Source organism: Antechinus flavipes, chromosome 2 (assembly GCF_016432865.1).
Source record: "Antechinus flavipes isolate AdamAnt ecotype Samford, QLD, Australia chromosome 2, AdamAnt_v2, whole genome shotgun sequence".
Classification (NCBI taxonomy): domain Eukaryota; kingdom Metazoa; phylum Chordata; class Mammalia; order Dasyuromorphia; family Dasyuridae; genus Antechinus; species Antechinus flavipes.
This window is the reverse complement of record NC_067399.1, coordinates 92,936,932-92,950,934: the sequence shown is the minus strand read 5'-3', so window position 1 is coordinate 92,950,934 and position 14,003 is coordinate 92,936,932. Positions and strand designations below refer to the sequence as shown.

The window sequence follows — 14,003 nt, the reverse complement described above, 5'->3', positions numbered from 1 at the left end:
AGCTCTGTGAAGGGAGGCACTGCTGTCCATCCCTAGTGCCTTGCATATAATAAATGCTTGTGGGAATGAATTAGAGAGAAGGTGGAGGGAGGTGAAGAAGGGAGACAGACAAAAAAAAGAGAAGGAAGGCCTGGAGCAAAAAGTGGACCTGAGCGAATGGGGCTAACTGCAGAGGGAGTTCATCCCTCTCCTCCCAGTTGCCAAACCAGGTTACCGCTCATGTTCCAGAATTAAAGAGAGCTCACTCTTTTTTCCCTGTCCCCTTTCCCCCTTCCCTTCCTGCAAATATCTGCTCCAGCTGGGCGAGTCATTACTAGGGCCACAGGGAACAAGGCTAAATGATGCATGTTCTCAGACTTCCAGAGAAGAACGTTACCCTGGGGAGGGGAAGCCTGGCACAGGTGGGCTAATCCCCACTCAGCCCCACGGCAAAAGCTCATTCGGCCTCCTCAGGGATGGCACTGACAATCTCTTGGAGCCTGTCTGGCTAAAAGGGGAGAAGGCTGAACGGATCCATCAGTCATGCATGTGACAGCAAGTTTGGGTTCGTCAGGGCCTTTAACCTCCTCAGAGTTCTTGGCAAATGAAAGGGTTTGGTTTCTAACTGGGAAGAACAAGCCTTGTCAAGGTCAAACCTATTTGTGGAAGGTTCAAATGTACTTCCATTTACTAATTGTTGGAACCCAGGCCATAGCATTCCAACAGTCAGGCTTGGAAACAGACATGTAAACAGATACAGGCCCTCAATTTGTTAGCGGTTTAATCCTATTTGAATGGGCCATCGAGCCACAACTTAGCTGCCAAAGCTGTATTCCTAAAGCACAAGTCCAAACATGCTTCTCCCCTGCTCAAGAAGCGTCAGTGGCTCCCTTCTACCTCTAGAATAGAAAACAAGCACCTCTGAGCTTGGAGTGACTCCAGACCACTTTTACAGCCTTTCCCCCTCCCCCACATCGCTCCCCCTTCATGCAGGCGCCTCTGTTCCTCAGACACACTACCCAATCCCTGGCCTCCCGGACTGGCCCTTAGAATGTCTTGTTCCTTCAAGCCTCGTTTGGGTTCCCTCCCATATCTGGCTTTTCTCTGTTCCTGCCCTTCCCCCATCCCAATCCCTGGGGCCTTCTTCGGCTAAGTTACCGTGTGTTTATTCGGTGCCCCCCACGTCCATCCGTTCTCCATGTCACCTCCCCATCTGGCCCACCAGCTCCTGAGGCGGGGAGCCCTCCGCCCTGGTCTCTGTGCTCCCCCCGCAGTGCAGCCCTCAGCTGCGGGACTCACCTGCCTGGAGCCAGATCCTCTCCAGCGTGGTCCACATCTGCAGGGGTCCCTGCTTCATGGCCGAGTTGGGCACTGTTAGTTCAGACATGGCCTCCTCCAGTCGGGACGCTGCGATGGAGGAGGCAGCGTGAGAGCCTGCGAGGGAGAGGGAGAGATGAAGCCCTGAGGACGCCAGCCTGAGGAAGGAGAGGGAGCCCACCCTCCCGTTTGAATTCGGCCCCTTTTAAGGTACTTTTTATCCACTTTGTGTGTAACCTTCTGCATCTACCTAATTATTTACATGCTGCTTCCTTCATTCAAATGCCTCGAGGGCAGGGACTTCCTTTCTCTCTGGCCCCTTGGCAAGCCTGCTACAGGCTTAATAAATGCGCACTGATCACAGTGGGTCATGCACCTACATATACATCAGTTCCATGTGTAGTAAGTTTATATCTTCCTTGTTGCTGCATTGTGAACAATTACATCCATCTGACCGTTAAGCTTTCCTTTGAATAGAGCTCCCAATCTGTGATGGCACTGAGGGGGGCTGAGATCCCGCTAAGAAATGTAAGACTCAGAGCCCCCTCCTCCCCTCCTCCCGCCACTTACACACACATCTGAAATGCAAGCTCATTCTCTCTCCCTAGTAACTCAGCAGCCATCAGTCCAAACAAACAGATGATCTTACTTGACAACAGAAGCGTTCATATGAGCTTAATTAATGACTTTTGAAAGCTACTTCCTCATACAGAAGTTTCAGACAGATGAACACAGACACACATGGAATGAATATGAAAGTATTGGTTTTAATTTGGAAGGTACAGAATCAGGTTTATTACTTTATAGTCACACCTAAGTGAACTTTGACATATTCATGAAGTGGAAAACAAACAGAAAAATTACAAATTTCATTATATCCTGCTTATATTTTCCTTGCCATGGGAACTTGGTGACTAAAAAAAAAGGTCTGGCTTAAATCATCAATTAATGAAAATGTCTTTTGTGGTACCTAAGTATTTGACAAATTTCATATGACTTACTTCTCATGCCAAGGAGTCAGTTCTGAGAACAGAATTGTTTAAAAAAAAAAAAAAGAACAAACTCCACCAACTTACTATCTATATCGCAAGCCCACGTGCTCCTCTCCCTTCAGTCCCTGTCCTACCCTATCTGTGGCTGGCTGCAAAGACCTGCTGGAGCTCCTGGTCCGGTGAAGCGACGATCCCCACTTTCAGTGTTCAGGGAGACCCAGCTCTCAGTGGGCTAAGAGAGAGGGACCTGTCCTGGGGCAGCAGGACGATGCCCCCAGGGCGCCACCTGGGTCTGTGACCCCTTCAAATGCAATTCCCAAGGGTCGGCCTTAGTGCAGCTCAAGAGGAGAAGGTCCTGCTCACATGGAATCTCAGGGTTTTTCCTTTCAAAACTCTTTTTTTTTGCTGAGGCACTTGGGGTTAAGCAACTTGCCCAAGGTCACACAGCCAGGAAGTGTTAAGTGTCTGAGGCCAGATTTGAACTCAGATCCTCCTAACTTCAGGGCTGGTACTCCATATATAATCCTCTTATGTGCTACCACAAACATCCCAAAACACAAAAGAGGATTATATATGAAACCACAAACTTATTCTTGTTACGTAAATTTGGTTTTTTACAAAAGCATCTATTATGTTTAACAGGATGCTGTTTTCTTCTGTGAACCTAAACATATGTTATTGATGCTCTTATCTCCTCCTCCCCCCATGCCCCAACCTCGCAGTGTTTTTCTTACCTGATTCCTCCTCATAATTATCAGGCAGAGTCAAGTGCATTCCAGTTGGCTTCTTCAGCATGGGCATCTCAGTGAGGCTGCCATCCTTTTCAGAGCCCCTGGAAAAGAGAGAGTCATGGTGAAACGGGAGCCTTTCCTGCCAGGCAGTCACAGACCCAGGGCCTGGTCCCAGCTCCACCAGGGCCGTGCTGCGCGGCTCTGGGCTAGCGCGGCTACTGTGCTTTTCCTCATCTGCACCTTGGATGGCAGCTGTTAGAACTACCCCTCCTCTCCCCGCCAGCCCCCACTGCGAGACAGCTCCACGGGGATGTTCTGGGGGGTCCCAGAGCGGAGCCGCTGCTGCTTTTTCCTTCTCTGGCTTCTCTTCTGCCAGAGGCCCACCCTCTGCAAGCCCCCCAGGCTGCAAACAAGCTGGACGAGTCCTCTCCCAGCCCACCAGTTCTCCTCCTCAGCCCCTCAGACCTCACGCTTTCTCCCTCGCACTACCGCCATCCGCTTCCTTAAAGGCTTGTCCCTTCACCTTTCCAACACACCCTTCGCTTTGCTGACAGACTAATCTTCCTAATGCACCACTCTGATGACATCACGCCCTCCTAACAACCTCGGCAGCTCCTCGTTGCCTTCTGGATAAAGCCAGCCCCCTGAGCCTAAGGTTAAGCACAGGGTGGTTTGGGCCCATCTTTCCGGCTGGCTCAGCCTTCCATTTCCTATTCCCCAGGCCGGGGCTCTTCCCTAGTGCTGTGTCACGGCAGGCTGGTGGAAAGCCTAGGGATCCATTTTTTCAGAATATTGTTTTCAAGTGCTTAAAATATAGCCCACAGCATTATCTAGGAAACCAATTATGTTGAAATGAGTCCATGGACCCAAAGCCCAGCCTCCTCAGTCTAGTCAAACGCCTCACCTTCTCCATGTTTCCTCCCTTGCCACCCTCATTCGCCTGAGGACCTACCCCTGGCACGCCCCCTTGCCCTCCCCCCACAGGAGGATCCTCCCACAGCGGGCTGTGCCGGGCCCTCCCTGCAGCCCCCAAGCCCAGAGACCCCTACCCGAGCAGAGAGGTAGTGTGCAAGGACTGCCATATGCGCAGCATGTTTCTGCAGGTCACGAGAGCCTCCTCTGGGCCTTTATAGACGCGTTCTAGCTTCGCCTTAGTGAACATCAGGCTGGAGAGAGAGAGAGAGGGTCATAAACAAGCAGCACAGGCCCTTAGCCTGGCTTGCGGTGGGTGTGAGAACTGGAGTGCCCTCCACGCACACCTTCTCCTGAATCCTCCCTCCTCTGAGTGCCTCCTGCTCACTTCTCTGTGTAAATGGTGGATTCTTCCCCATCCAGTGCGATGCAGGAACGCAAAGATTTTGGGAATAACTTTGCACACCTGGCTGGTGTTTGAGAAATGCCTTTTGAGTGAGTGTATACTACCTGAGCAAAGCAGCGCGTCAAGGGCTGCACAGTTGTAAGCCCCAGCTCCCAGGGTGAATGGGCTGACCTGGCTCAAGGTGCTTCCTGAGGAGGCAGATCTGTTCTGAGGACAACCCTAAAGGCTCCTTCTCCTCTAAGCTTCCTAGGCTGCTTAAACTCAACTCCTCCTTTGTGGCCGCCTCCTTCAAGAAGCTGGCCCAGACTGCTCCAGCTCATCCCACCCACCTGGCACTTCTCACCTTTGGGCCATTCACACGTGGTTTATTATATAATAATAACTGCTAACATATACACACAGCCTCCACTCCCCTGGAAGGTTTGAAAGCACTTTATACACCTCATTTGAACTTCACAACTACCCTGTGAAGTAGGGGTTATAATTATCCCCATTTTATTGCCCAGAGTCACACTAGCAAGTCACACTGAGGTAGGCTTTGAACCAAGATCTCCCTGACCCCAAGTTCAACATGCTATCTGTTGTGCTCCATTGCTATGACTCCATGAACAGGTGGTCAGTTCCAGGTCCAGAATCCTAGCACCAATCCACACCTTGCTCCTTCATTCCATCCTCTCCACAATTGGGATGGTCACCTTCTGGATCTCACCATCACTGAACAAATATTCCAATTCCTCAGTGAAAAACTCTTAATGTTCATTGAACAGGTAGTGGTATAGGGAGGGATGTGATGGAATGCTATTGTGCTCTAAGATGAGCCGAATGGTTTCAGAAAAACCTGTAGTTATTTATATGAACTGATGCAAAGTGGAGTGAGCAGAACCAGGAGAACATCATCCAAAGTAACACAGTAACATTGCAATGAGGATCAAGTGGGAAAGCCTTAGCTCTTCTGCACAACACATAGATCCAAGACAATTCCAAAGGATCCATGATGAAAAACACTATTCACCTCCAGAGAAAACTGTTCAACTCTGAAGCAAAAAATTTTTTGTTTGCTTTTTGCAACATAGGTAATATGGTATGACTTCTCTTATATAACTGAGATATTGCTTGCCTTCTCAAAGGCACAAGAAGAAAAACTAGAACTTGAAATTTTTTTAAGTGAACATTAAGAATAAATAAAATTTAAAAACAACAAAAATGTGACATTCCTCGATTTGCTCATAACCTCATTCCATCCCACTCCTCTCATTCTTTGCTGACTAGTCATCACTTGCTTAGACCCCTAACTGCAGGTATTCCCTAAGCCCTACCTTTCAGCACATTCCCCCTTTCTCTCAGAGCTCTCTTCAGCTCACCTGGGCTTAATTATCAGCACTAGGATTCTCACATCTGACCTTCGCCTCTCTCAAAGGACAACATGTTGACCTGAAGTCCCCCAGACACCTCAAACATACCAGGTTCTGCCAGGCTTGCCACCGTGGAGAGAAAACCCCTGTAGTTCTCGAGGGGCCTCCAATCAGGGGCTGAACGCTGCCATTTCTAAAGTTGCAGCGCTGTTACTGCTGGGTACTCACTGCCTCAGACCCTCACTACTTGTGTGACCCTGGGCAGACAGACACACTTCTGTCCAGTTTTTAAAGCCTCTCACAGCCTGGCGCCAACCTGTGTTTCCAGCCTTGAAGAACATCACCCCCTACTCAGAGATGGAGCCTTCTGCCCTTCCCTCTAGTTCTCCAGCTTGGTGCTTCAACTCTACTCTCCATCCCTTTAAGCTGGCCACTCCCCCATGCAGGAAATGTTTTCTTTCCTCATCTCTGCTTCCCAGAATCTTCCTTTTCAAGAACATCTTCTTATAAGCCTTTTCTAATCCCAGCTGCAAACGCACTTCCTTTCCAGCTATATGTTCCATTTTCCTTCTTTGTATTTATGCTGTATTCTGTCATGCTAGTCTCCTGCTTTTAGAATGTTAACTCTTTATGGGAGGGATTACCTTTTGTATGTATGCCAGGTGCATAAAATAGTGCCTGCCCCATGGCTGGCTTAAGATTTTTCAAGGTTTCCAGTTTTCTGTAGACTAAGTCTTCTACTTTGGCAGGGAAGACTCCTGGAGCTGGAGGCTTCTGCAACCTCATCTCCAAAGCTTCCATGAATTTGATGCTGTGGCCAGTCTAGGCTACCCTATGAACATCACTGTACTTCTCACATTCCTTCCTTCCCCTTGGTTGAATTCCTGCTCACCCCTTTAAAGTTCAACCCAGTTCCCACATCTTCTAAGAAACTTCCCACCATCCCTCTGGCAGGTATTGCCCGACCTCTGATCTCAAGTTAGTAGGATTTATAACTCTCTAATGCACATCCCATGTATCAGACTTATGTTAATATCTTTTTCTTCAAATAGCTGATGCCTTAGGGAAAAGGATTATGATCTCAATTCTGAATCTTGCTGAGAACTTGTAGCATAGTCCACAGCACTCACTATGCCCATCACATGTTTAATACTGTCTTATTGCTGTATTGTCCCCAGTACTTCCTTACACTCGTGCAAAAGGCCGGCTCGTCCCATGCAGCAGGCGAGCCCCCCACTGTGGGCTTCTGCTTCCTCAGAACCATCTCTCCTGTTGTGTTGTGACTCTTTCATTCCCCTTTAAAGAGGTCAGGTGTTACTTATCTTACCTGCTCCCTTCTGAGCTAAACTCCCCTTGGGACTAAAACTTATAGCAACGTCTGCCCCTCTCCTTCCAATGGGGAAAATGTCAGACAGTCGGAAACCTGACCCTTTTCATTCCTGCTCCTTTATTTCAAAAGCTTTCATCTCTCAAACCGTGTTTTGTTGGGGGAAGGAGAATGGAGGTACACAGCTATTCAGTGTCTTGAACCTGGGTCTCCATGATGACAGGGCACCCTCTCGACAGCACCACCTACCGGCCTTACAGAGCCAGGGCTGACTCTCCATCAGGCCCTTTGCCTCTCACTATACACAATACAGACTCTATCTCACAAGGCAGCTGGGAAGGGTTTCATGAATGCAGTTAAGCAGCTAACCCTGGGAAGGACTGATTGGGAGGGGGGGGGGGGGGGCGCCGCAGAGCCCCAGAGAGAGCTGGAGGAGGAAGTAAAGAGAAATCCTTGCTCGCATGGGGCTTACAGTCTGGGAGGCCCAGAAGCCTCCTGGGCAAGTGACCAGAGCTCCAAATTCTCAGCACATCTGGGGGGTCTCCAGAGAGAGCCAGGCAGGGGAGGCTGGGGCCCAGTGAGAACGGAAGGGAGGTCGCTGGTAAGGAATGGGACTCTCTGTTAGAAAACTTAGACGGTCAAAGCTTATTAGCATCACCCTTCTGCTCCCCCAAATGGCTGGGACAACAGCAATCGGAATCTCCTTTCCACAGCTGGAGTCCTCGGTTTGGGGACTAAGGGCTGGGGTATCTTCCCCAGGGAATCCTTCCTGGACTGGGCCGGCTGGCCTCCCAGCATTCCTCCCTTGACCCTGCAGGCCATTCCCTTCCCATGGCTGGCCCGGACCCCTCTCCTCCAGGCAGAGCTCCCACGCCAGCCAGCTCAGTGAGGGCCTGACTCAATGCGACTCGTCCCTGACCGGATCCCCAGGCTGGGCAGCGCCAGGGCACTGGATCTGGCCGCAGCACGCGGGGCCCAGACTGGGCGAAGGCAGCCGAGCCGTGTGCCAGGTACAGGGATCACTGTAAGCCGAGCCGGTGTCCAAAGCTACTTTTCCCTAGTCAGGCTGGGGCCTCACTGCTGAAATTCCATTAGCATGAGTGACCCAAGAGCGGAATTTCTCAAGTGAACCACATCCCTTCCCAGTGGAGCACGTGCTTTTCCTGTAGGCTACTCAAACAGGCAGTTCTCTAGCTTTATCCCTTTCTCTCTGACCCTGGGGAATTGCAAATTAGCTTGTGAAGAAATTCCATCTGGGCCTCGGCTCTCTCCCTTCTCCTCTCTCCTTCTTCCTCCTCCTCTTCTCTATCTCTTTGTGTCCCTTTGCGGCTGGCTGCAGCGGAGAGTCTATGGCCAGCCAACCGTTTGGGATTTTTGTCCTTGTGTAAAATTAACTAGCTCATATAGAGATGCAGAGCTATGATTCAGCCTCATTAGCACTAACATTCCGGGTTCCTTCCTGGACAAGGATGTTGGTCACTTTTAGTCATTACTCATGATCCAGCTTAAGTCTCATTTACGGAAGGGCAGTTTGGTGCGTCTGGAGGCCAAGCCCAGTCCCGTTCCTCTCATCAGCAGCTTGCTGACCCCCTCCTCTCCACCTGGACCAGGACACAAAGGGGATGCCAAAATCCATGCCTTATGTCCCTGGGAAAGCTAATCCACTCATTGTGGGAGTTGCCATCCTAGGGTTTAAACCTAAAGATGAGTGACTAAAAGTCATCAATAAGCATTTATTAAATGACAACTACGTGCCAGGGGTCATGTTAAGCACAGAGCAGAAGGCCAGAAAAGGCTCGGCTCTCAAGGAGTACATGGGGTCCAAGGTGGTTTCCTGGGCCTGCTCTCCCTTCCTAGATGGCCCTTGAGCACCAGCCAACTGCTCCCTGCCACCCCCAGCTTCCTTCCTAGCACACAGCTCCTTTTCCCTGGCTCTCTCTGTGCACCCCTGGCTCTCAATTTGGCCTCTAGCACCCCTAGATACCATCTAACCATCATTGGGCAGGTCACCCAGGCCTTGGTTTTCTCCTCTACACAACCAAAGGTTGGGGGCCTGTGCCAGGATGCCCATCCTGCCCCTGGCACTCTCCCTCAGAAGCCTAGGCTGCCTTGGGGCACCTCTGAATGTTGTACTCTTTTTTTCACTTGCCCAGCTAGATGGTAAACCTGCATTCCAGGCCAAGGTCAATGTTAATGTCTTTCCCTTCTTTGAACTCCCTTCTCCCCCCCTAAGGAGTCTACCACCAGACTAGGCACATGGTAATTCTGAACAAATGAATGTACTGGCAGTGACCAAGACCTGCTCAACCGACCAGTGAGATCATCCTCATCATTTTCCACTGGGGAGGGTGAAGGGGGAGAGGGAAATGCAGATCCTTCATTATTCATAAGCTCAGTGCAGAATGGAATAATTCACTAAGAAAAGACCCTTTGATCTTTACTCAGCAAGCAGGGCCCTGACATATTTAGGTCTTTTAACCAGCTTGAAAGGTCCCTTTCTGAGGCAGCACCTTGGAGTCAGGAGGACAACCCTCAGTTGCTATAACCCTACTCCACAGCCAGTATGGTATCCCTCCTGAGTCAGCTACCCCAGCAAGGCCAAGGGGAGGCCCAGAGAAGGCTGCAAAGGCTGTGCTGCACAGGGCAAATTCAATAAACTTTTAGGAAATTCTTACTCTGGAGGCAAAAAGACCAAAACAAACAAACAAACAAATCCCAACAGAAAACTGAACACTCCCTGGCCTCCAGGACTTGAGGAGAAGGGGATGGGATTAAATAAAAAAGGGATGGGTAGGAACTAAATCTGAAATTTTCAGCCAGAGAAAGAAACTCTTTGTGCTAATGGTTCAAAACTCTCAGAGTTGCCTAAAGAAGTCCAAATGATTCACGGAGGATACTATCACCTTTATTTGTCAGAGGTAGGATTTGCTGGATTTCAATTCAAGATAGATCTGAAGTCAAATCCTTCCAGAAACACTTACCAGCTGTGGGACCTGGTCTCAAATTTTTCTGTCTGAAAAATGGGGATATTAGTATTAACTTCCAGGGTAACTATAAGAATCAAGTGAGTTGACATACATAAAGCACTTTGCAAAACTTAACCTGATATATAAATATGCTAGCTATAATTCTTCCAAGTTCTGGGGCCAGATTCTAACCACCTAAATTCTGCTTCCCTAAATGCAAAGGCCATAGAAAATAATAGGAAGTAACTACAAGAGGAAGAAAATGTAAAAGCAGTTAAGGAGGCAGTGATATCAGATCAGGAAATCTCCCCATAGGAGTTAGGATTTAGCAGGGTGGAGCTAAGGAAAGAGCATTCCAGATGTGGGGGATCACTTCTGCAGAGGCACAGAAGTGCTGGAATGCAGTATGTGGGGAAAGGTGGGCAGACCAGTTTGGCTGGAAGGGAGGCCAAAGGTGAGATTTGGGGGAGGGGATGTCTACGAGAGAGACAGTGAGAGAAAGAGACACGGAGAGGGGCAGGGAGACAGAGAGAGAGACAGAGAGAGAGAGACAGACAGACAGACAGAGACAGACAGAAAAGGAAGGAGGGAAAGAGAAAAGTGAGGCAGGCCACCTCCCCATAAGCTGGCCTCTGGAGGCATTCCTGATAGGCTTACTGAATGACTTAATTCATGGCCTTCACTTTGTGACTCAGCAAAAGCATTTTGCCCCAGTATTATCGTGCTTCTCCCTAACTTTTGCTCCACGTGGATGGTTCTGAAGAATGTGCTGGAGGAAGGAGACTTGTGGCCTCTAAGACTTTTACCTTCACTTTCTGTCTTGCTGTGTACACGTGCACATGCATGTGTGTAAGTGTACATGTGTGCACATGCATGTGCATGCATCTGTGCACATGCGAGAAGGGGACAGTGCTGCAGAAGTGAAGGCAGGGTGGGGTTTCAGAGAGGGCAGCCACCTAAATCCTTGGGTATTAATCACCGTGAGCATTTAGAGAGCACTTTATAAATACTGCCTCATTTTACCCAAACCACCCCTGGGAGTGGGAGGTAGGGGAGGAGGTGCCATGATCATCCCCATTTTCCAGATGCAGGTAGAAGGGGATGGATGAAGAGCACACTGCTACCAAGTGTCTGAGGGAGGCTGAAAATTCAGGTCTTCATGCCTATGGGTCGTCTAGTGCTCTGTCTAGTCATGTGGGAGCCATCCTGAGCATCTGCTCTGTCCCCCCGACTTTGTCGCTATTATGAGGAACAAAGAGAGGGTTTAAGACACAGCCCTTCAAGGAACTTATGGTTTAACTAGACAGATAAGATTGAAAAGTCAAAATAGTTGGTTCTTTTGCAGATAATGTTGACCTTTTTTTTTCTTTAAAGTTATTGATTGGATATTGATTAGATTCTTTTGAATATTTCTTCTCTATTTTTTCTTCTTTATTATAAGGGACAGATCTCTGGGAGAGGATGAAAAATAAAAAGATAGCAACAACCCCCTTTTTTAAAGAGACCCAAGTTCTCCAGGAATCCAAGCTCTATAAGGTGCAGGAGCAAGAGCAGCAGCTTTAACATTAAAGGAGCTGGGCGCCAGTTCTACCCATCGCTGCCCGTGTGACCCTGACTATGCCATGGAACCTCTGCGGACTATGTGGTTCCTCTGTCATACAACACGAGCTCTGGCTTGTGATCACTGTCTGCTGCTCTCCCTGGCTTCTTTTGCAATCGTAATCACAGGCGCTTTTAGGAAGGCTGCTCTGAGCAGGGACCCGGAGGTGATTCCCGGCACCCCTTCCAGCCCCACATGCTGGGATCCCACCGTTCTCCGTGCTGAGCCGTCCTCAGGAGCAGGGAGCAGTGGCCACTCCCGGGCAGCTTCGCCAAGGGCGTGAGAAAGTGCGATGAAGAGTGGCCTCGGGACAGACCGCCTCCCGCCCTTCCCGGGGCTGCTCGCGCTGACCTGCAGAGGGGGCTGAGGGAGGCGAGGGGGACTTTTCCCACAAGCTGCTCTTCCAGGGCCCTCTGCCGAACCAGACCCTGCTCATGTGAAGCGAAGCACACCCTGAGGAGACGGGGAGCAGGATGCCTTTGCCCCTTAGTCTCCCTAACCCTGCTATGGATCATTTTCCCATTCTCCGGGTCCTGGCTCTAAGAGGCCCCATCAGCTCCTAAGGCCAAACCCCTCAGTCGCTAGGCCATTGTCCCAAGAGAGGAGGGAGCCAGGTGGTCTCCCAGGAACCGCCCAGGCCCCAGGGAGGTCGGAGGGAGCAGGACAGCAGCACAGGCTGGGAGGAGCCTCAGGAGTCCTCCCCGGCAGCCCTCTCACTTTACCCTGAGGGAAGGGAAGGCTCTCACAAGCTGAATTCCCACTACCAAGTGAGCATCAGGCACCAGGCCCAGAGAGAGAGAGTGAAGTGGCCCTGCTGCACTGAGGGGACCACAAAGTTCCCTCCAGGCCCCCTGAGGGGGGCAGAGAGGGGGCAGACAGGGCCATGGCTGAGGGGCCTGCGGGGCTGATCCCAAGTGAGAGGAGACCCGAGAGCCAGCACAGGCAATGAGAAGTGCTGGGAGAGCAGGGGAGAGGAGCCCCCTTAGGCAGCAGCGCGGAGGATGGGTGGGGAGAAACCCTAGGAGGCTGCTCCAAGCCCTGGAGAGGTGAGGTACGGGGGACAAGCTGAGCACAAGGCCAAGCCTGGGAGCCACAAGGCCGGTGGGACCTCCCAGAGCCACCGGAAGTGTGGCCGGGGGATCGGCCTGAGGGGGAAAACCTAGTTTGAGATGTTCAGCAAGCAGTCTGTGATGTGGGACCGCAGGTCAGTGAAAGGCTGACAGCGGTCTGGGAGGCGCTTACATGGAGGTATGAGCAGGCCCAGGTTCTAGGCCCAGTCCCCTGCGATCCTCCTGGCCGGAGGAGGGAGAGGACGGAGAGGGATAGTCATAATAAAGCCCTGTCCTTTTCTCCTTCCAGAGGAATCAGCATCAAGGGCACCCCACGTGCCTGGCCCTCAACGAGGCAGCCTGGGGAGACAGCAGAGAGCTTGGGATGGCCCGACGGATTCTAAGCTCCAGAAGTGCTCCCGGTGTGAGTCCGGCCTTCGTGGCGCTTCCTTGTGGCGTTTCCCTTTCCTTCCTTCATATCTAGACCACACGTGGGCAGGGCTGGTGAGCCCCGGGGGGGGCTGCCCTGCTGCTGCCTTCACTAGTCCTTCTCGGCTTCTGTAAAACCTGAAGTTTGGCGGTCTTGGAGCAGTGAGGAACGCTGACCTGGAGAAGGACCTCACGGAGTGGAGGGGCGACTGCCTTACTGCCTGCCGGACCTTGGGCCAGCCAGAGAGGCAGCAGGCAGGGGGCGAGGCGGCGGGCGGGGGGCGAGGCGGCGGGCGGGGGGCGAGGCGGCGGACGAGGTAGTGGGCAGGGCCTGAGGCGCCCATGGCCGGCTGACCGTAGCCTGGACTCCATCTCCCGACCTCAGACAGCCAGGCATCTCTGGGCTCAGCTCTCCCTGAAAAGAGGCCCCTTGGTTCTCCTCAGGCGCAAAGCTCCGATTCTACGTCCGATGACTCGGCTCATCCCAACCCAGTTCACACTCACTCCCAGCATCCATCTCTCAGGACTCGCTCTGAAGCCGCCACCCTCCCTGACCAGGCAACTGGGATCCTGCTTCGCCGAGCCCTTGGGTCGCGCTCTCCGCGTCCAGGTTTCCCTTCACGACTGAGAGCTCTTGGGAGCAGGGACTGGACTGCTCCCTGCTTCGTGAGGTTGCACGAGGTCCGTCACCTCCTTCAGCTCCACACCCACCAGGCCGCAAATCAGTGTCCCATTAAGCAGTGGAGAGGCTTCGGTCACTTGGGGCATTCCTTTCTATGTCTGAGCCGTGGCCGGGGATCTCGGGCCCTCTGGGCAGTGCCCCTGGGGGGACAGGAAGGAAGGAGATAACCCAAACCCACGCCCCAGCTCCGCTCTCGTTCCTTATCTTCCGCTTCTTCTCTAACATCAAGAGCTGGCATTGACTATTTGGGGTGAAAGGGAC

The 14,003-nt window shown here is 51.5% G+C and overlaps 1 protein-coding gene across 1 annotated transcript in view; it reads right to left on the bottom strand.

Annotated features, from left to right (window-relative positions):
• TTC7A (tetratricopeptide repeat domain 7A) overlaps positions 1-14,003 on the bottom strand; it is a 174,452-nt gene that overhangs the window by 28,351 nt on the left and 132,098 nt on the right. The window contains exons 16-18 of the mRNA XM_051975219.1: positions 4,069-4,185; positions 3,023-3,120; positions 1,279-1,413 (exon numbers count right to left, since the gene is read on the bottom strand). Of these exons, the coding sequence (XP_051831179.1) occupies positions 1,279-1,413; positions 3,023-3,120; positions 4,069-4,185 (350 nt within the window). The remainder of the gene's footprint in view (positions 1-1,278; positions 1,414-3,022; positions 3,121-4,068; positions 4,186-14,003) is intronic.